The sequence below is a fragment of the Malania oleifera genome, chromosome 6, assembly GCF_029873635.1.
Source record: "Malania oleifera isolate guangnan ecotype guangnan chromosome 6, ASM2987363v1, whole genome shotgun sequence".
Classification (NCBI taxonomy): domain Eukaryota; kingdom Viridiplantae; phylum Streptophyta; class Magnoliopsida; order Santalales; family Ximeniaceae; genus Malania; species Malania oleifera.
Genome location: NC_080422.1, coordinates 36,756,071 through 36,777,511, shown reverse-complemented (window position 1 = coordinate 36,777,511; position 21,441 = coordinate 36,756,071). Strand labels below are relative to the sequence as shown.

The window sequence follows — 21,441 nt, the reverse complement described above, 5'->3', positions numbered from 1 at the left end:
AGATCATCATGTTGGAAAACATTCTTCACATCTAATTGATGTAGAGGCCAATGACAAATGGTGGCTAAAGAAATGAATAAACGTACTCAGGCAAGTTTAGCGACCGGGGAGAAAGGGTTTAAATAATCCAAACCATGCACCTGAGTGTACCCCTTAGCAACAAGGCGGGCCTTCAGACGAGCCACACAGAACCATCAGAATTGACTTTCACATTGTACACCTAGCAACAACCAACCACAGACTTATCAAGAGGAAGAGGTATCAAATCCCAAGTATCATTATCATGTAGTGCACACATCTCTTCAACCATTGCCGTCCTCCACCAAGAATGGGATAGGGCTTTAGAAATAGATCTTGGAAGAGCAATAGAAGATAGAGTACTAACAAAATAGTAATAAGAGGGTGACAAGAAATCATAACAAGCAAAATTAGAGTTTGGATGTTGGGTACAAGTGCGTTTACCTTTTCAAACAGCTATTGGAGGATCAACATCATGAAGAATAAGATCACTCGATAAGGGAACTAAGAGGTACAGTAGTAGAAGCTGGAGGAGGCACTTCCCCCTTGAGTTGCCTTCTCCACCTATTGCCTGCACAGTCGCAGCTACACCACTTCAAATCCATTGTCGTTTTGGTTATCCGTCCTTGTACAAGTTGAAAAATCTAGTTCTTGCATTGAGTTCTGTGTCTATCTTGAGTGTGAATCTTGTCAATTGGGCAAGCATCATCGTGTTCCCTTTGCTCTCCATGTTAGATTACCACTTTACCTAAAAGCTTAAGCTGTTAGATTGTGGGCCAACAATGTATATCAAGCTTTAACACTCCCCCGCATGAGTATGTGGAGAGATAAAGACCCGATAATATAACTCATTATTGGGAATACAATAATTTTTTAAATACCACACAATAAACGTGAGCAACAAGACTAGAACCCAGGACCTCCTGGTAACCAACTTTGATACCATGTTGAGTAATTGGGTAAAGTGGAAGACCTAAACTCAATGATAGATCTCTCCCTCTATTTATAATATATGTAAGCACAAGAGGAATGACCACAATACCCATACTAACTTGCACTTATCACTAACAAAACTCTTAACACATAATAATAATTCTAAAAGACTAAATAACCATTAACAAATGGTATTTTGGCAAATGGAAATGAGATTTTGTAAGCTCTCTAATATTGTGGGAAAACATACAATTTTCCTTTACAATTAGCTCTTACTACAGGAAATTTACTCCTTGTGTGACAACTTGCAGCAGGTTCCCATAGGGTTGTCTTTGTTTTTGTTTTGTGTGTGTGTGTGTGTGTGTCTGTGTGTGGGAGACAACTCTTGGGAGGATTCTTATAATAGAACATAGTTGTTTGAATCTTTTTGACTCACAATTTGATTCATACGATTTGTATCACCAAATTGATTCGAATCTTACCAGTGGATCTGAAAACAACTGAATTGCAGTACAATCTATCAATTCACCGCGTGAATCTATCGAACCAATCTGAATCTATCGATTCACACGATTCTGGACCTGTCATATCCTGACAAACCTGAATAATTTAGAAACCTGAAAACAATATTTATTTCCTTTTTATTGCTTTTATTTTTAAACAATTACCATCATTCCTTGTCTATGTTAGTTTGGTGCTTAAAAAGAGGAGAAAACAGAACCTTTGGTCTTATATTGCCTTCACAAAACCAATATTTACTCTAGAAGTAGTTAAGTGTTTTGCTATTGAGAAGAAGGGGCAAGACACTCACGGACTATGGTGGTACTCATGTTTCACTGTTTTGATTTGACTGGATATTACTAAATTATGATTAATTTTTGTCTTTGCAATGATGGAAAGAAATTATTCATGAGTCGCATGACATGAAATAGGAGTTTTGGTTCGTGTCTCTGATGCTTGTAAGTAGCTTGGGCACTTCTATGTAGTAATGTGTTGGAGGCTCATTTTTGCATGAAAGACCCGGATTGTTGGGCCTAGCCAGCTGGCACGGCTTTCATGAACTTGTTTGGAATTTAATGGAATATTGTCGTTGAAAATTGTTGGACACATTTTGATGCAATGTGGACAATACGTATCTTTCTAATGTTTGGACAGTTTTTTTCTACTGTAATAAGTGTTGTATTCAGGGTAAACATGATAAAAGAGTTTGAATCTGTTCTTTCATCAAGACTTTTTTTTCCCCTAGCAAATCCTTTTTCTTTCATCTTCTCAAATATTCCACACCCAAATTTTTTCATTGGAGCCACATCGTTTGGAAGGCTAGAGTTCATTCAAGATCCAAACCTTTATCTAGACGGTGACTTTGAACAGAATTAACATGCATGATTTGATTCAGATCAGAAGGCCTTATATGACTCTTATGCTTGATATGTGTGTAACGTGTTGCAAGTACAATGAAATGAATGCTCACCTTTTCCTTCATTGTAGGGTTGCTACTCACCTCTGGAGTGTTCTTTTTTTTTCCTTGCTTTTGTTGAACCTGGATGTCTCCTTGGATGGTGGGCCAATTTACGCTTGAGATAGTGAGGTTTTGGTAAGAGCAGGAAAGGAGGAGTGTTTTGGCATAGGGTGGTGCTTGCTATTTTGTGGACGTTATTGGTTGAAAAAATGCGAGAACCTTCGATGATTGCGTAACTTTCCCAGTTTGTTGTAGGATAGAGCTGTCCTTTCAGCCTCCATGTGGGTCCATTCTCTCAGGGGTTTGCCATTGCCTGATCTTGTTAGGGAATAGGCATTGTTGGGCAGCACTTTGTAATTACTTTGTTTTTCTGTATTTTGTTCTCTTGGGTAGACATCTTGTTCTCCCTTCATTCTACTTCTGGTTCTTCTGTTTGTATAATATAATTCATTTTCTTATCAAACGAGAGAGCCAGCATATATTGCTAGTCTTGAGTTCCATTTCCATATGCTGATTGGTTGCTTCATGTACCACTTGCAACCATTGAGAACCTACACACTATTTTCTACAGTATTGATGGAGAATGTAATGAGGGATTTACTACTTTTGCAATGGATCTGTCTTAGAAGGCCCATCAGATGTGGAACTGATTGTGCTGTTTTTACAGAAGTGAAAAAATTAGCTAAAGAAGGGGAACTGAATGTGTCTGTTTCCTGCCTTACTGCGAAAATGTGTACAGTGTCGAGCTTTTATTTTGTGTGATTCATTGATAGGTTTATTCCTGAGGCTTGTGTCAGCTGTGGAAAATATATATCATCTGTCATTGGTGGCATTACATGGTCAGACAAGCACCATATTTTAACATAAGTCCTAACTTTGCCTTTTTCTACGATGAAATCACTTAGCATTACTTAATTTTATAAAGTAGCTGGTGGTATTTTCTTTTTAATTGCTAATTTATTCCTATTGTTCTTGTTTGGTCAAAGGTATTTCTTTTTTATTCTTGTGTTGTTTGGGTCATGGGATAAGTGATCTTTTGCTTGCTTTCTCCGATTTCCAGGTTCGTGATCCTATGCCTGCTGTGTTCTTCTTCCTCATCGATGTATCCCTGAATGCTGTGCAGACTGGTGCCACTGCTGCAGCTTGCAGTGCAATCAGCCAAGTTATCGCTGATTTTCCTGTAAGTTTCTTGTGTGTTTCAGGAATATTGTGACATTTGGTTTGCTTGCTTATTGGACTATTTTGGTCAGATGAACCTTTGGTGTCCTTTATTCATTACATTGGTTTATTGCCTGGAATGGATACATATTGCCTTCAAATCTGATAGAATTCAAAAACAGAATTGTTTAAAAATTGTTATGACCCTTTTCCCAATGCATGTTGTAAAATATTCCAGTAATTATTTAGTGCTTGAGCCCTAGTGATGACGTGAAAATGTTGCTTTATCTTCAGCCTGAAATTTGCAAGTGTGAGGAAATTGCCTTGAAGTAGTGTAAATTTATTTGTAGAACTGTTGGCTGCTATGTGCAAATTTATTTGTAGATATACCAGCAAAGAGAGGCAGGATTGGCAGTAATTAACTCTGCATGATCTCTGAACCTGCTTGAAATAAATAGTTTTTTGGTGATCATTCATTTTTTTCTTTAAGGTTTTTACTTAGGACCAGCTCTAGCCTAACCCAAATAAAATTATGGTGATGTCCTGGTTGCTTGGCGATGCATTTAACAGCCTGAGTTCAACTCTATTAGCATTAATGCGCTTTTAATTGGAAAAGCATTTAATAAATACTATTTCATTAATTTTCTAATATTATTTATGTTTTCTGAAAACTACCATTTTTTTTGAAATATTATAAATAACTGTTACTGTGTTTCCTGAATTTGGTCTACCAGTCATTTTTGATGGCATCCCTGTACTAGAAAGGGTTTGTCTCAGTTTTGCCTTCCCAATTGCACTAGTAACAGGCTGAGGCTTAATTTGAGCATTTGTTGACCCAATGCAACCAAAATATGATATTTCTTCAGCTGAAATGCACACAAATGTAGCCCCCAAAATTGTGATATTGGATGACAGGGAACTTGGGGTCTGTTTATGCAGTCAGGGGCAAGCCCTAGGCTTTTGCATGGTATGGTATCTTTTCTTGGCAACACTGATGTTGCTTGTTGCTTGGATACTCTGGCCTATCACTCAAAGCATTTGATTCATATTACAAGTTTTTTGGAAAAAAAAAAGGCATTTAGTGATCAGGAAGATTAGCTTGGATCAATTTAATACATTGCAGATATGGTGGGGTTGAATAAAATTTTTAGGTCTGCTGCCACATGCCATTTATTCTGCTTACTGTGTTTGGATACTCTAATTAAAGGCACCCTCAAGCTTATGCATTCTGTTTTCCCCTATTTTTCTCGTGGGTGGAGGTATTGATTGTTGTTTGGTCAAACAGCTCTAATTTTTCCAGTAGCACAACACTAGATGTCTATTGTTTCTCTTGCTCTTGTGGGCCTTTTTTTTGAAGGGTTAGGTTAATCTCCTAAGACTCCCTCCCTGTGAGAGGGCCTTCATTCTCTGCCACAATCTTTTATCTCCTTTAAATTTCAACTTCCTAAAACCAATTTTTAAAGTTCTTGAAACCAATATCTTTAAAATTTAAAATTTAACTTCTTGAAACCAGGAACTTGACTCTTTCTCCACTCTTGGAGCTCTTGTTCCCTTTCATTATTTCTTGGCCATGGCTACAGCATCATGAGAGAAGATGGTATTTGGCAAAATGTCCAGAATCCAGATAGAAGGGAAATATTTTGACATGTGGCTAGGGAAAGTATAATAGGTGGGTTTGTGTTTCTGCTTGAGAGAATCAGCACACAATCACTGGGTTAGGGTTTCATTTTAAGCTGCAAAATGGATTGCAGATGCTTGTGGTCATTGTTTGGGAAATTGGGTAGGTTTTTTCCAAACTAGATTTGTGAGGGTTGAATATTGGATGGCGAATAGGTCTACAAAGGTTAATTTTTTGGAACTATGGTTGGGTTGGAACTGGGGTAGGCTTCCCAAGGCTTGGGTCCTTAACTACGAAAAATAATATTTATAAACCTAACTATCCCAAGTTCAGTAGAAAGTGGGTAAGTCGGGTATCGATCCACGGGGACTCAAAGCGCAGTTATCAAACCACTTCCAAAATAGTTTATTATAGCCTTGTTGTGAAAAAGAAGTAAAAATGATATTTTTGGTGTTCTTTTCTATCCAATTACTGAAAGCACTTAAATGAAAGCATGTAAACTAACAACTATTGGAAAGCAATTAAATGAAAGCAAGTAAATCTACACTACTGGAAAGCGAGTAAATTTCTATGTTACTCTACTCCTACAAAGCGATGCTGGGGTCTGAATCAGAGACTAGATGCCATGCCTCTAACTACGCTCCTTCAGACTTCGATCGAAGTACTAACCCAAGCGGGCTAAAGCGGGAGAGGGTCGATCGAGGGCATAGGGTAGCAAGGGTGCACCAACCGTCCGGAGCATGGTCGGGATGCCAAAAGGTACAAGAGAGTGATCGTGTAATATATACGGATAGCACATGAATGCCGCCGGTTGTCATAGGCCGTCGAGCACTTCATGCACACACCGTAACTGGAATGGAAAACTATGCTACTCCTAATCTAACTTGGCTCTCAATGACATCTTAAGTCTGTCACTAACCTAAGAGAGGCCAAAGAGGAACTCATAGCTTGTGTTCTTAGCGAATACTTATAGGCTAGGTTTGTTTTACAAGCTAGGAAAGTTAGCAGCAAATCTTGCACAGAAGATCGTCGCTGTCGACCAAGTTGCCCCTTTGTCATTCTTGTGCGCGCCCTAGTCGGAACTCGCGAGAAGTCAGGGATTTAAATCTTCAATGTCTTCGACTTTGTCGCGCCTCAGGGTCTTGTTGGTCGAGCTGATGGTTGAGATTTGTAGGATATCAGTCTTCAGGAAATCTCAGGAACTCAACATGGTCGCCCCTGAAGGTCTCTTGGTCGAACACTTCGTCGAGACTCTCGATATTTCTGCTCTTAGCTCTGTCTCAGTATCTCGACGTGGTCGCCCCGGCGGGTCACTTGGTCAAGCACTTGGTCGAACCTTGTAGCATTCTGATGTCAGTCTGAACCTTGGAGTCTACAGTGGAAGACTAAGTCGCCCTTATTTTTTGTTGGTCGCGCCACATGGTCGAGCATCATATTTTTGTTCATTCATGATCTGAAGCTTTCGGAGCTTGGCTGGACATCTGAATTCGAACTTTGAGTCTCCCAAATCCTCCTTGGCTTCTCGTAATGCCTAACTCCATGCTTTTAACCTGTTTTTCTTGAAAAGATAAAAAAACCTTGCATAGCTCTAAACAATGATAACTATGTGCAAATACATAATAAAATGAGGATAAATAAAGGTAAATGAGGGTCTAAAATCATGTATTTTAGGGACTCATCAAATTGCATGAGATTTTGTGTGCATATTCTAGGAGGTTTAGGAGTTATTGTTGTGGTGGATGGAAGAAATTCACAAGAGAACGTCAACCAATGGTGGAAATAACAGATAAAGATGCTTCTTATATGGTGAATGGCACTGATCCTGTATTGGGGCTATGAATCCTATAATATTGATCATTGAAGGAAGTTGTCAGCTTTGAAAATGAAAATTTTTGTTTGAAGTGTGGTGAAGTGTGTGCCAGCGGCAGACGGTGAGAAATGAAGAGGTTTTGCAGCCGGCTAGGGCATTGCATGAGATAAGTCAATGGTTGAAGACGGGTTGTCTCTGGGTCTCTCTCTGGGTTCTTCAGAATTATGTTAGATTTGGGACCTTTACTTAGTAAAATGGCTAATTTCTAGTCTGGCTTAAATTTTGATTCAGAGCGGGCCAATGTGTTAGACCAATTGGGATTTTATGGGGCCCAAGTTTCAGGGATAAAAGATAGAGTAAAAGCTGATGCTAATTGCCAAGGCCCATCAGATTTTTTTTTTTAAACTGTTGATAAACACCCAAAATTCAGTTTTTTTAACTTTTATTTTTTGATTCTTTTTCTTAAACAACATAAAGTTAATATGTTTAATTAATTTTTCTTGACTTAGTTACTTACTTTTCATTTCTTTAGGGAAAGATACGAATGAAATATGGTTTTAATTATTGTCAAAATTAAATGTATTTTACTATGTTGCTCATTGTTTGTATATTAATATATGCATGTCATTTAGGATTGATTTTGAAAATTTGTACCGAATCTTTGGATTCAATTCGATTCTTGATTTCCAAAAATTGATTCTTGATTCAAATCTCAATTTAACAACTATGGAGGGGAGAACAAAAATTTATTTTTAAGAAATGTTCGAAGAGGTTTGTGTATTGTGGAATTTGAGTGTTGAGAAGGGGGGGCTACAGATGTGATGGACTATAAGGGGACGAAAGAGAAGAAATGGGGTGATATGTTGGATACTGATAGTGGGGCCACTAGTCAGTTTGATCATGATGGCAGCTTGCTTCTGGAAGCGTTTTGGGAACAATATGGCAATGTTTTTGAATCATTTGATTTACTTTGGGATATAATCATGTATGCTGCCATTTCCAAGTGAAGGTTTGGAGGGTGTCTATCTTTAAAGGATGGTGGAATGGGGGGAGAGAAGCTGTGTATGGCAGCTTGCTTCTTGAAGCATTTTGGGAACAATATGGCAATGTTTTTATGATTTACTTTGGGATATAATCATGTATGCTGCCATTTCCAAGTGAAGGTTTGGAGGGTGTCTATCTTTAAGGATGGTGGAATGGGGGAAGAGAAGCTGTGTATGGAGTGGAGGGGAGATAATCAGGAAGGACTTAGAAGCTCAACGTTTGACAGATAAGATGGGCTTGCAGCTGTTCGCTCCTGACGGTAATGGAGTTCGTTTGGATGGGGGTAAAGACATGAAATAAAGATGAAGACGGATGAGGGAATTAGCAAATCTGCAGTGTTGAGTGAATTATTATTTATGATGTGAGGGGTTTAAGGAGTGGGCTTCTTATGTAGTATTTTTATTAGACTTTAAAATTTTTTTTTTTTCTTGATGATTTCTTGCCCTCTTTTAGGTTGTAATCTTCTCTTTTTTTTTATTTTATATTTTATACTTATTCTTTTATTATATAATAAAGGAACTTATTGAAACCAGCCTCAAAATTTTTAGAGCCACTCTTTCATAATAAGATCAACCTCCCTGTATCTCTCTCTCTCTCTCTCTCTTTCTCACACACACACACACACACACACACACTCCTATTTCTCTGTCTGTTTTTTCGATTTTTTATTATATAATATATATATATATATATATATTTTTCCCCCTTTTTTTGTTTCTCCATGATCCCCTAAATTTCTCTTGTTATTTTTGTTTCTTTTTTCTTTTCCTTTTTGTGATTTTATGAGGATACAGTGTCATCCTTATATAAGGATACGGTGTCATCCTCATATATCTTTTCCTTCTTAATTAATTGCCATTTTTAGCAAAAAGATGTGATTGTGGCATCTGTGTGTGCCTGGGGCTAGTGTGTCCTATTTTTCTTTTTCCGAGCAATAATTTTTGTTATTTCTGGTGATTTTTTCCCTTTTGGACTGAGAGGCTAAAGCCAACCGATAAACACTGTTAACACACTTCGGTTCAAATAATATTTGCTTGTATGTAGTTTATACTTGTTATTATCCAATTCTAATTGTACTTTAATGCCTGTTTGGCACCATTTAAGAAAAAAGTAGGTACTTTTCTTTGTGAAAATTACCTGTTATGAGCTGCGTTGTTCGGTTATTTTATTAGTTTTTAAAGCACTTACAAAACCCTCTTATTTTAAGGATATTTTTTCATAAATAATATGGGAGTGCTTTTGCTACTTATTTTATCAAATGCTTATAGTTGGTTGAACAATAGCTCTTTAAGCAACACTGAAAATATCTGGAATCAATGGTTTGGGAGAAAGCACTCAAGATGATGTCTTGCAACATTTATGCTTTTTTCACTATCTCGCATCTCCTTTGTCTCTCCATCATGAAGGATGTTACAAATAATGAAGGTGACACATGAGGGACAAATTGTTTGATCTGCAATTGGAGAAAGTTGATGTAGTGGGTTTGGACTGGTGGGGAAAAGGAAAATCTATGATGCTATCGATTGATTTAGGTTACATTATTGGCAGATAGATGTATTTCTGAGTGTGCATCTTCTATCTTCACTCTTATTATAGAACTAACATAAAAATCTGTTACAGAGTAGGAGGCCTTTAAAAGTGTTCTTTGGATGTTTGTTTCTTGTGCTTGGATAGCTTAGAGTCTGAATCGCATCTATTTTTGCATTGCTCTTTCTCTTGGGAGATTTGGAATAAGTTACTGGAGTTCTTATGGAGAATTTGTTTTGCCTAGGTTTGCTGTAGGATTTGCTGCATATTTCATTTACAAGTTTTGGGAACAGTGGTGATGGTTCAGCTTTAAGGTCTTGTGGGATCTTTACACTCTTATGGGAAATTTGGATATGCAGGAATTCTCGTATTGTGTTTTGAAAAGAAGATCACTTGCCCTTTGCTTTGGGAACAGATTCATCACTCGGCTTCTTTTTGGTCCTTAGCAGCAGGTTGTTTTAAAGGGGTGTCTTTTGGATTTGGAAGGCAGTTTTTACTTTGATTATAGTCTCTTTGTTTTGTTTTTTTGTTTTTTTATAGGAGGATGTCCTATTTTCACTTGATTGGGGCATTTTCATAGGATGGATCCATTATTGGGTGATGATTCTGCCTACTCGAGAAGGTAGATTTCTTGAGGTGGTTTCAAAGGTCAATGGGTGGTGCTAGTCTACATTTTTTTTTGGAGGATTTGAGCGGTAGGGATCTGGATTTATTTTGTGATTCCCTGTGAGTGCTAGTGGATTGTAAGGAAGTTGAGAAATAAGTGGTCAATGTTGAGTGTGCAGAGTGGATGGTGGCTTGATGTTGGGAAAGTTGTGTGTGAAAACGTCAATTATGACTCAAAGATGTCAGTTTTGTGGTGCTGTAACAGTGGATTCATACTTCGAAGTGAAATAGTAGCGATGGTGGGTGGGTGTAATGTAGCTCTTTGTTTCCTGTGAATAATCCATTGAAGAAGAAGGAAACAATAGTGGGGCAGGAAATTACATGCCTTATGTGGTGGTCTTTGATAAGAATAAGGATGGGGCTTGGGAATCAAAGCACAATGGGTTGGGCTATGAGTGGGCTGGGCAAGGAATTATTTACATTACACTGCAATTGGGTCAATTTTTGGTTAATAATTGTTGCCCTTGATTAAGAACGGATAGACCATTGCTTGGGTTAGCTCTCTATTTCTGAATCCTAATGTTCGAATACCTGTGGCCTGTGGGTGAGGAGTTGAATGAAGGTGCAGATGCCCAGTTTTTGTTAAAGCTCTGCCCATGGGTGAAAAGTTGAATGAGGGCTCAGGAAGTGGATTAGGGTTTCACTGGTGGAGAAAGAGAGGTTGGTTGCATCTTCATTGTAGGCAACTGGTAAGCATCCGGCAGGTTTTGAATGACAGGGTTTGGTAAGGGGTACTAATTGTCCATGTTAATCTGGAAAGTCAGTTTCTGTTTCAGGGTTGTTGGTGGAAGATGTATGTGATCATGCTGGGAGGAAGTCCAGCAAGCTACCTTTGGTGGTTGATGATCTGGGTGATTCTTTCATGGATCAAGAGTTTTGTAGGGAAGATACTAATGGCAAACTTGATGCTATGGGAGAAAATATTGGTGGGAAAGGTAATAGATGTAATAAGCAGCTTGAAGAAAAAAAGCATCAAGATGATGCCAGTCAAGTACAGAGAAAACTAAGAAAAACAAAACACCAATCTCTGAAGTACATCTAGAAAATCCAGAACTACAGAAAAGTCCCTCTCAGATGTATCATTATGTGAACTAGAGATCATGGAAATCCAGTTATCCTTGGCAGCCTGCAGAGAAGAGGCCGTCTCATCGAAAGCCCTTCTGTTTATTTCTTTCCATACTGCCCAAAATGTAGCAAGGGCAATAAGGGAAAGAGCTCTCCTTTTGAACTTGTAGGAGCGGATTCCTTTCCAAGCCCAAATCTCAATTTTAACTGAAGCTGCAGTGATCCAATTCTGATTGACTATGGAAATGATCAAGGTCTGTAGATTCCTGGTCCAGGGGCAGTGAAGGAGAATGTGATTCACAGATTCCACTTCCTCTAAAAAAACAGGAAACACCTATTCACAATGGAGAAGCCCTTTCTTTGAGAATTGTCAAGAGTGAGGATCTTACCTAGAGCAGCCTCTCAGGTGAAAAAAGCAACCTTGGAAGGGGCTGCTGTTTTCTAGATGGGCTTCCAGGGAAATAACTGGTGCACTCCACTGGGCAGCTAAGGTGGTTTTAATAAGTTTTGATTGAGAAAGTTCCTTCGTTGCTTAGGGACCATATGGGTTTATTGGTTGGGTCCTGGATCTGAACATTTTAAAGGCTGCTGTAAAAATTAATAGGAGTATCAATCACCTAATAAAAAACATTCATGATTGGGGTGATGTTCCAAATGGTCCCATGGATTGAGCGTTCCTGGTGATGGAAAATGAGGACATATTTATCTCAGGCAAGTCTGTAAATCATGGGAATGAGTAACTAAGCTGGGAGCCACTGAACCAATTGTCATGCCAAAAAAAAAACACATCTGCCCCATTTCCCATGGTGAAATGAATATGAGAAAAGAAATTCTCCCATCCTCTTCTGATGAATTTCCACACACTTGTACCATAGCCGTTGGTTGCCTCCATAGAGGCCCATCCATTGTGATGAAGGCTGTATTTAGTGGCAATAACTTCCCACGAGAAAATTTTTTCCTCAGACATGAATCTTCAGAGCCACTTCATCAAGAGTGCCCTGCTACCAGTAAGAACAGATCTAAGGCCAAGCCCCCTCCCTTTTGCATGGGTTGTTTGACCACGCCCACCTCACAAGATTATATTTGGATCCCTTTCTTGTGTTCCCCCAAATGCATCTTCTTTGAGTGCCCTCAATCGATTGATCAGTGCACTAGGGATGGGAAACAAAGACATCAAATAAGTTAGGAGATTAGCTTAGCTGCTTTTGATAAGAGTGAGTTTGCCACCCTCGGAAAGGTAGTTCCTTTGCCAACCAGCCAATTTCCTTCCAAATCTGCCAATCATAGGATCCGTAACACCGTTGTCTTTGAACTTGGCTCCCAGAGGATGCCAAGGTAAGAAATAGAAAAGCTTTCAAGGTTGCAGCTTAGGATGCTTACGAGGAGGGGGCCACAATCACAAGGCCCTATAGGAATTATAACACACTTCCTTAAGTTCATCTTTAGACTCATGATTGCTTCAAACCCAAGAAGGATGTTTCTGAGGTTAAGAATTTATTCCATATTGTCTCTGTAGAAGTTAATAGTGTCATTAGCAACAAGGAGATGGGAGATTACATGATTATAGCTGCTCCTTCCGCTGTTAAGCCCCTTAAGTAGGCCGCCTTTGTTTTCTTTAGCTGTCATATGACTCAGAACCTCCATAAGCAAGATGAAGCAACAAGGAGATGGGAGATTACATGATTATAGCTGCTCCTTCTGCTGTTAAGCCCCTTAAGTAGGCTGCCTTTGTTTTCTTTGGCTGTCATATGACTCAGAACCTCCATAAGCAAGATGAGTGAGGGGTTAGAAAGAATATCCTTGCCTCAACTGTGTGAAGATCTGAAAAAAATCCATGGGAAAGCTATAAGCAAGATGAATGAGAGGGGGTAGAAAGAATCTCCTTGCCTCAACTGTGTGAAGATCTAAAAAAAATCCATGGGACAGCTATTAATAAGCACAGAGAATGAAGAGGTAGAAACAAAATGATTGATCCGATAGCACCAAATTTCTCCAAAATCTGGAGGACATATAGCACATGATTCCAATTCACATGGTCAAATTCCTTTTCCATTTCCGATTTACAAACCATTTCTTAACCATATTCGCAATGAGGGCAGCATCCATGATCTGTTTGTTTCTCACGAAGGCATGTTGGTGCTTCCCAACCACTTCTGGTTTTGCCAATTTGAGCTTGGTTGCTAGAACTCTGGAGAGGAGTTTATACAGATTACCAACCAGGTTGATGGGTTGAAAATTGTTGACTCATAGAGCCCTCGCTCTTTTAGGGATGAGAGAGACAAAGGTTGAATTAATGCTAGTTACAAATTTGCTCGAGCTGTGGAAATCTTTAAAGATTGGAATAATAGCTTGCTTGAGGAAGTCCCAAATCCTTTGGAAGAATGCCATGTTAAAACTAGCAGGTCTTGGGGCCTGGTCTCCGTTGCAGCTCTGGAGAGCTAAAACAATGTCCTCTTCCTCAAACGGTCTCTTGAGCCACCAAGCCATGGCGAAACTCAGTTTTTTTTGAAAGAGATGTTGTTAAGAGTTGGTCTCCAAAAATCCTTTTCATTGTAAAGATTTCTATAGTATTTGCGAATTCCCCTTCTATTATCTCCCTCCTCCTCAAGGAACACCCATCTTCCACTTCAACTTTTGTCAGAAAATGGAATCTTTGATGTGCACTAGTTGTTTGGTGGAAAAAAATTGGTGTTCGTATCTCCTTCCTTCAATCAAAGGGCCCTACATTTTTGTCTCCAAGCAATCTCCTTTGAGTTAATGATCTCAGCAAGGGTTTTCTTAAGAGCAACTCTATTGATTCTGTCTTCAATGTTAAGGCTTCCTCTAAATTCCTGTTCGTGAAGCTCCTTTATGTTGCTTATGATCTCATTTTCCTTAGAGTGATATTGCCAATGATATTTTATTCCACCAATTTATCTTCTTTAAACAATTTTAATTTTGGTACAGTCACATGGCTGCCCTTCCCTTCAATCTGCATATTACTCCAGTTCTTAACCAGATTGCTAAAACTTTCATGTTTAAGCCACGTGTTCTTGAAATGGAAGGGGGTTAGCCCCCACTTGATTCCTCCTGTGTCAAGTAAGATTGGAAAGTGATCCGAAATGGGTTGAGGGAGTAAAGATTGTGTCACTTTTGGAAAGTGTTTCTCCCATTCAAAGGAGATAAGAAATCTATTGATACTTGAGTGAGAAGGGGACTCTCTAAAGTTAGACCATGTGAAAGAAGCGTCTATGAATGGGTGGTCAATGGGGTCAAATCATGAAGTCATGAAACTTCTTCATATTGGAGGAGTTTGAGGATCTCCCACCCCTTTTGTGAGGATACATAACCATGTTGAAGTCCCTCCCAATAACCCAGAGGGTTCCCCATTTATTTCTAATATTTTCAAGTTTGTTCCAAAAGAGATGCCTGGAAATGCCTTCACTAGGACCATAGACCCTAGTGTAAATCCGCAAGAAGTTGTCATCCAAATGTTCTTGAGCAGGCATGACACTATGAAGGAATTAATGGATTGATCTAGTAATTCCACAACCAAGTCATTCCATATGATGAGAATCCCTGCTGCTGTCTCTGCAGCTTTTAATGTAATCCATCAATGGCTTCTTGTACCCCATAAGGTATTTACCAACTAGTGATTTAGAGTTTCAACCTTAGTTTCTTGAAATTAGATGTCCCCTCTCCAGTCATCGAGAAAGGATCTAATAACTGCTCTTTTGGCCTTGTCATTTAGCCCCCTCATGTTTCTAGGGATTATTTTCCTCAACATAAGTTCGCAATAGTCCCCATTACTACTAGGAAAACCCATGCTGGAAACTCTATTTGATCTATTGTAATTAATAGAAAATTCCAATCTTTTCTGCTTCTTATTTGTACCTTTCTTGGGATTGCTGCCCCAATGTTTTTCCTCGCCAACCAACCCATCATCTCCTCTTTTTCAATTTCCTCAAAGAGACACCAAGTTTCCTCACAACCTTCAGAGCCAATCCCCTTGCTTGCTAAATTCATTTTGCTGAGTACCCAGTCCTGAACCTTCAACTTGAAGATGGGACAACCAAAATCCAATTTGTTAAAAGAGTGGCTGGAGTCTGCTGCATTTTAAGGATCAAGCTCCTCGATAGGGATGATAGCCAGATTGCCCACTTGATTCCCAGGCAGCAAAGACTGCTAGCGCAGTATGCTAATGCAGGAGTCTTAGGAAAAGGATGATGGAGGCGAGGGATCAAGGTTCCAAAAAGAGGTTTAGGGGCCTTGCCTTTGGATGGGCCAATATAAGAAGGGAAAGGGGAGAAGCCATTGGTCTTTGAAGGAGGATGTGGGAAGGAGATCCAGCTGGGAGGTAGCTTGAAGCTAAAACAAGGAGTGCTGGGGGTAAATTTGCTTGCCAAAGGATAATATCCTACATCTCTGAAACAAGTAAATAATTTGGGCCTAGGAAAGAAGCCAGGAATTTCAAAAAAAATGTTAAGAGGTTGAGCTAATATCCACCACTAACAACATTTGCAAATGAGCGTGTGCCTCCACTTGCTGTCTCCAACGTCTGCAACTTGGTGTTGAAGAAGCCCAAATAGTCACCACAATGGGAGGTGCAGGAGGCTGTCATTGAAGGAGGAGGTATGACCTAAGATTTTGATTGGGGGGAGGAAGCTCGATTAAAGCCTTCGACTTCTCCAAATTGGGCTTGGAGCAAGTAGGGGTGGCCGGGAGACGCGTTTGCCTAGTTTTGACAAGGCAATGAAGAGCTTGCCCTAGAGGAAGGTCATGACCCTCCAACCATCTTTGTTAGTGTATGTTGGGCAAGAAATAAATCAAAACTATTCTTGTGGAGGTCGAGTAGAAGGGTTTTCTTCTTTGTGGCGGCACGTTTCTCCAAGAGGGAAGATATCCCTCCTTACAATAGTCCCAGGATTCCTTGAGCATCGAGAGGAGCCTTTCGATTTCCCCTTTCTCGAGGAATATTGATGTTCTTCTTCCTTTTCGATTCTTACTAATTTGGAGGAGTTCGACCCTGTCCCCTTAGATTGCAAGGTTGAAAGACTTTTCACTCAACAAAGACAATGATTCTCCCATCTCACATGTGGTCTTCTAGGTCTTCAACTGATTTTTATGAATGCCTTAATAGAAATGTCCCCAGTAGGATAAATCCAGTTGCGCCCTCATGGAAGCTCAATAAAAATGGTTACTTCATGGTTAGATCCTTCTACAAACAGCTGCACAGGTGTTCTGTGGCTAGATTTTATTTCCCCTGGAAAGCCCTTTAGGAAATTATTTTGCCATCCTAAAGTTTCTTTTTTCGCTTGGGAGGCAACTTTGGGGAAGATTTCCATTTTCAATGATCTTCGTAGAAGGAGTTTTACTTTGGTTAACACATGGTTTCTTTGCTAAGTTGATGCCGAAACTGTTGACGACCTTCTGCTGAATCTGCGGGGAAGGAAATCTGGCCTAGGGAGGGTATTTCTGCGAGGAAAAAAATCCTCATCCTTGATCCTTCTCACCATCTTTTGGATTATGTGGAGAGAGAAATGCTAGTGCCTATGAAGGAACTTCTAAATCTCCCTCTACATCTCCCACAATCCTCAAGGATAGAGGTTTTATTCGCCTTCATCCTGGTTTAATGCTGGGCACTCATTTAATTTCAATCTCTTGGATACAGTGTGTTACATTTTTTTTGATCAGTAGAGAGAAACTTTTATTAGCTGGGGGGATTAAGGGGATGCCACCACTTGGTACAAAATGTCAACCACTCTTATGGAGTGTCACAAACATCAAGAATTACGTTATGATCATTCACATATGCATACTATGCCAGCTAGAAACAACAGCAATTCCCTGCTCTTTGCAAATCTGAAACGGAGTAGCTGCATCTTTGAAGGCTCTCTTATTTCTTTCTTTCCAAGCATGCTAGAAGATGGCGAGAGTGATGAGATTCGACACATTTTCACTTCTCCTTGGTGTGGCTGTGATACTGTTGATTGATTTCTTTTGTTTTATCTCACTTTCGTGTTTGTAAATGGGTGGCACACCCTTGATGTCCTTCTAATGAATTCTTTTTTCCAATAAAAAATGCTGGGAGGACTTAAATTCATTCTTGTTGGATGGCGATTTAGGTGGGTTCTGAAATGAAAAAATTTCATGATTAGAAAGGATATATTTATATTTTTTTTCCCGTGATGGGGATAAAATCCTTAAGAAGACTCATCGAGTTGAATTTGTATATTATGTAATCTCCAAATATTCAGAAATTCAATTCGGTTGAGGAGGTTAGTAGAAGTGATAGTCTTAAGGAAATAAAGAAAGGGGGTGATGTGTCGAATGATGAAGTTATGGTGCTAGTACTTTTGCTTATGATGGTGTTTTATCATTGGATGAGGTTCTGGAACAATATTGATATGCTTCAGGTTTTCATCTGATTTACTTGGGGATGTATCTTGCGTTTGAGGTAATGTGTCAGATGAGGAGAGAGATGGTGGTAGCGATTTGCTTAGGATGCTGGTTTTTCATTAGATGAGGTTCAAGAGTAATGTGGATATGCTTTGGATTTTCATCTGATTTACTTGGGGATGTATCTTATGTGCCACTGGCTCCAATTGGAGGTTTGGAGGGTGTTTCTATTTTTGAGAAAGATTGCTGAGTAAAGAGCAGCCATGTAGGGATGGTACTTTATCTATGCCGACTGTGAAGATTAATGGGAAATATTTAGAAGCACAACAGCGGCTGAATAGGATAGCTTGTGGCTGTCTGGTCTTAGAGGGAAAAAAGTTTGGTTTGGTAGTGCTAAAAGAAAGGGAAATAAGGTTAGCATGAATAATCTAATTTGCATTGCTCTGTTAATTATATGATGGAATGGGTTTAAAGAGGGCTGTTCTTATTTTGTTTGATTAGATTTTGTTCTTCGCTTTATTTTTTTTTCTTATTTATTTATTTTTTGTTGGGGTTTCTTGTCCTCCTATTGGTTTTATTCCTCTCTTCTTAACACAGCTTCATTTGTTATCAAAAGAAAAAAAAAAATCCACAGTTTTTTTAGCAAGCAATGTTCAAATACAAATGAACAGTGCCATTTAATGGGGTTGATGGAATCAGGTTGCTTTGGCATGAAAAACATGAGTCTTTCAAGGCTGTCTCTTTGTTTCTCAATGGTCTCTTGCACCAACATGGGATAGGGCTGCAGCACGCCTTAGCACCACAAGATTGTTGCCAGCAAATCTTTATCCTCCGACACTGGCTGCACTTAGGTCTCTCTCTCATGCCATTTGGAGATTTTGAAGCCTTCCATCTCTCTCAATTTCAAGGATTTTGGTTTTTCTCATCGGAAGTCTAGATTTAAGCATATTCATGGCCACTTACCACTGACAAGCAGGAAGTGAACCCAGTTAGATTGGTTGCTGCTGGATTTTCTGCACCAATTTTTTAAATAAAAATTTTGGTTGGAATTATGATGATAGAAATTGGGGCTTCAGGGTTATACAGGGAGTTCGATTTCTGAATCTCTCAAGCTGGATTTTGTTTGAAGAAAAGTCCCCAAGATGGTTTGTTTTCATGTTGAAAATAATTATTTGAGCACACGTTTGTGAAAAGTTGGGTTGTCTCACCATGGAAGGCATGTTGGTCTTGTGTACAATTTTAAAGCATGTATGCTCATCTCTTGCGACTTTTATTCATTTTTTCTTTTTACGCTGGCAGCTTGTTTTAGATCTGCTCATGCTTTATGAGCTTGGACAGCTTCTTTCCTTGTTTTGTTATATGGCGATCTTTATTTTTATTTTTAATTTTCTTTTATTTTATTTTTTAAATTCTGCTTAGGTTTTTAATCTCTGGCTTAATTTTGATTCAATGTTTTTTTAATCTCCAGCATTTTGTGTGGGTTGAGCAATCAATTCAAAATGCGGTTCTTGATTCTTCTAATTTGTATCATTTTGGTAATTAGCACAACCAAACTGTATTTCTGCCCTCTAGTAGTCAAAAATTTATTCAATTGAGTACCTTTTCAAATTCAGATGTGGATTGTGGTGAACGCTGGAATGCTATTAGAGGATTCATTTAACTGAAACTGGTGGAACTTGGGGTTTGGTGGTGATGGTGGTGGTGTTGTTGTTGTTGTTGTTTTTTTTTTTTTTAACCTTTTTCAATTTCAGTACTTCTTATCAAGTACTGCAAACAACGATTTGGTGGAAGCTGTTAGGTTTTTCTTTTTCTTTTTCATTGGCTACTTGTGGTTGGTAGTTCATTAATCTTTCCGTCTTTTATAGTCAATCATGCTCAGAGGTGATATGCTATTTTACACATGCAAAGCAGAATTTAATTTCACTTTGGCACTCTTTTTACCCGATTTTTGAGCTGTCAAAAGTTCAGTTAATTGATCTCATTGACCATGAATTATGGGGCTCTGAGTTGAAATCATGGTTATTTCAGATGGATTTGTTTTTATTTTTTTAATATATTTAATTATGCATGCTATCTCAGGTGTCACAGGCAATGAAGTCTGTTGTATATATTTTTATTACAATTATAAGTATTAATGAAGTTTACTATTGCTCCTATGTGCCTTAAGAGAAAGAGAAGAGGAAGAAAAGGAGAATTGTTGAAGGACATTTTATTGATTAATGAATTGACAATATGTTTCAGGAAGGGCCTCGGACATTGGTGGGAATAGCAACATTTGACTCAACAATCCATTTTTACAATCTGAAACGTGCTTTACAGCAGGTTAATTCTGGTGCAATAATTTTCTATTTACTTTTTTCTGTTGCAAACTAATTGAGTGTCCTTACTGCAAGATGCTTCCTTTTTGTTCTGTAAAATTTAAAATTCATATTCCTTTGTTTTTTTTTTTTTGTCTGCGATAACTTAGGTGTAGGTTATTTAAAAGACTTGGTGCAATCCATTGCAATTTTACTCTGTTTTGCAGGAATTGATAGCCTTGCATGTGCACACCCGTAGAACACTCTGCCAAGAAAAAAATTATTTATATTGTGACCTGCTCTCCCATTATTTATGGTTTCTGATTTTGTTTCGTCATCTTATGTGTTAAAATATTTCAGGAAATATGATATGTTAGCCTCACATCAGGAGTCTTATAGAGGCACGAAATTTCTATGAATATAAGTTACTTAGAAACATTAACTGCACTAAGATATAACATTGACTTCTCTGTTAGGTGAGATTTGAAAATTGTGCGAAATTAGCAACCGCTTGAAATTCCTCCTGGGAAATTAAACATTGGTACCTGGGCCTAATGGTGGTACTATACTAATACTATAGTTATTTTGAGGAATGCTGAGATATTGTTAGGGTCCTTAAAGATACTTTGTTTATGGTTTCACAGTAGTTTTATGCCCATGGAATAGAAGGGAGTACTGTTAATTTGACTTCATTTATTTTATTGGTTAAAATGAGTGACACTTTCAGTCAGTTTAGTCACTAGTGTCTGCAAAATTTTAGGGAAGGTATTTTCTAATAGGTTTAGTGGGTTTGTGAGGGACTATGATGGCTTAGAGCTCTTTTCTTGAAGACCATCAGATTTTGAGCTACATTAATGCTCAATTAAGTTGTGCATGATCCAGGGAATCAATGAAGGGGTTGTTTTGAACCAAATTTTTTAAGGAGGTGTGTAATCTGGTTTGTGGGAGGTTTGTTATGTTTTGGAGCAAGGATTTGGAGGGAGACGGAGGAAATAGATTAGTGGGCGTCTTTCTTCGTCTGTTTGTTATTATTAATGGAAAATCACAGTTGAGGTTTGAGCTTTTAAGAGGGTTTGGACCAGGTGATCTGCTGAGAGGGGTGAAAGGTGTTGGGTTGGGGTGTGGTTGGAGGATGTAGTTACTGTCATTTTATATTCTGTATTTTTTCTAAATATATATTTTATATTTTAGCTACTCCCTTTTGTTCATTAATGGATTGATGGCATCATCCTGGAAGCCACATTTTACCTTCCTTGCGCAGATGCTTGCAGGATATCACGCTAATGGCCATATTTGCTTTCTTCTAATCTATGGTTTCATTTCGACTAATAATTGGTAAAGGAAAGGTTTCCTCCATTAATGTTACAGTCGAGGCAAATAGGAAATTTTCTCCTTCAAGTGGGTCTCAGCCTCAAGAACACTCAGGATTGTGGAGACATCTGGAACCAAAGAGTTCCGGTGCTTATTG

General features: G+C 38.7%; 1 protein-coding gene across 1 annotated transcript in view; it reads left to right on the top strand.

Annotated features, from left to right (window-relative positions):
• The window catches only part of LOC131157041 (protein transport protein SEC24 C), a 103,054-nt gene that overhangs the window by 22,124 nt on the left and 59,489 nt on the right, over positions 1-21,441 (top strand). Inside the window, exons 7-8 of the mRNA XM_058110884.1 lie at positions 3,471-3,590; positions 19,918-19,998. Coding sequence (XP_057966867.1) covers positions 3,471-3,590; positions 19,918-19,998 — 201 coding nt within the window. The remainder of the gene's footprint in view (positions 1-3,470; positions 3,591-19,917; positions 19,999-21,441) is intronic.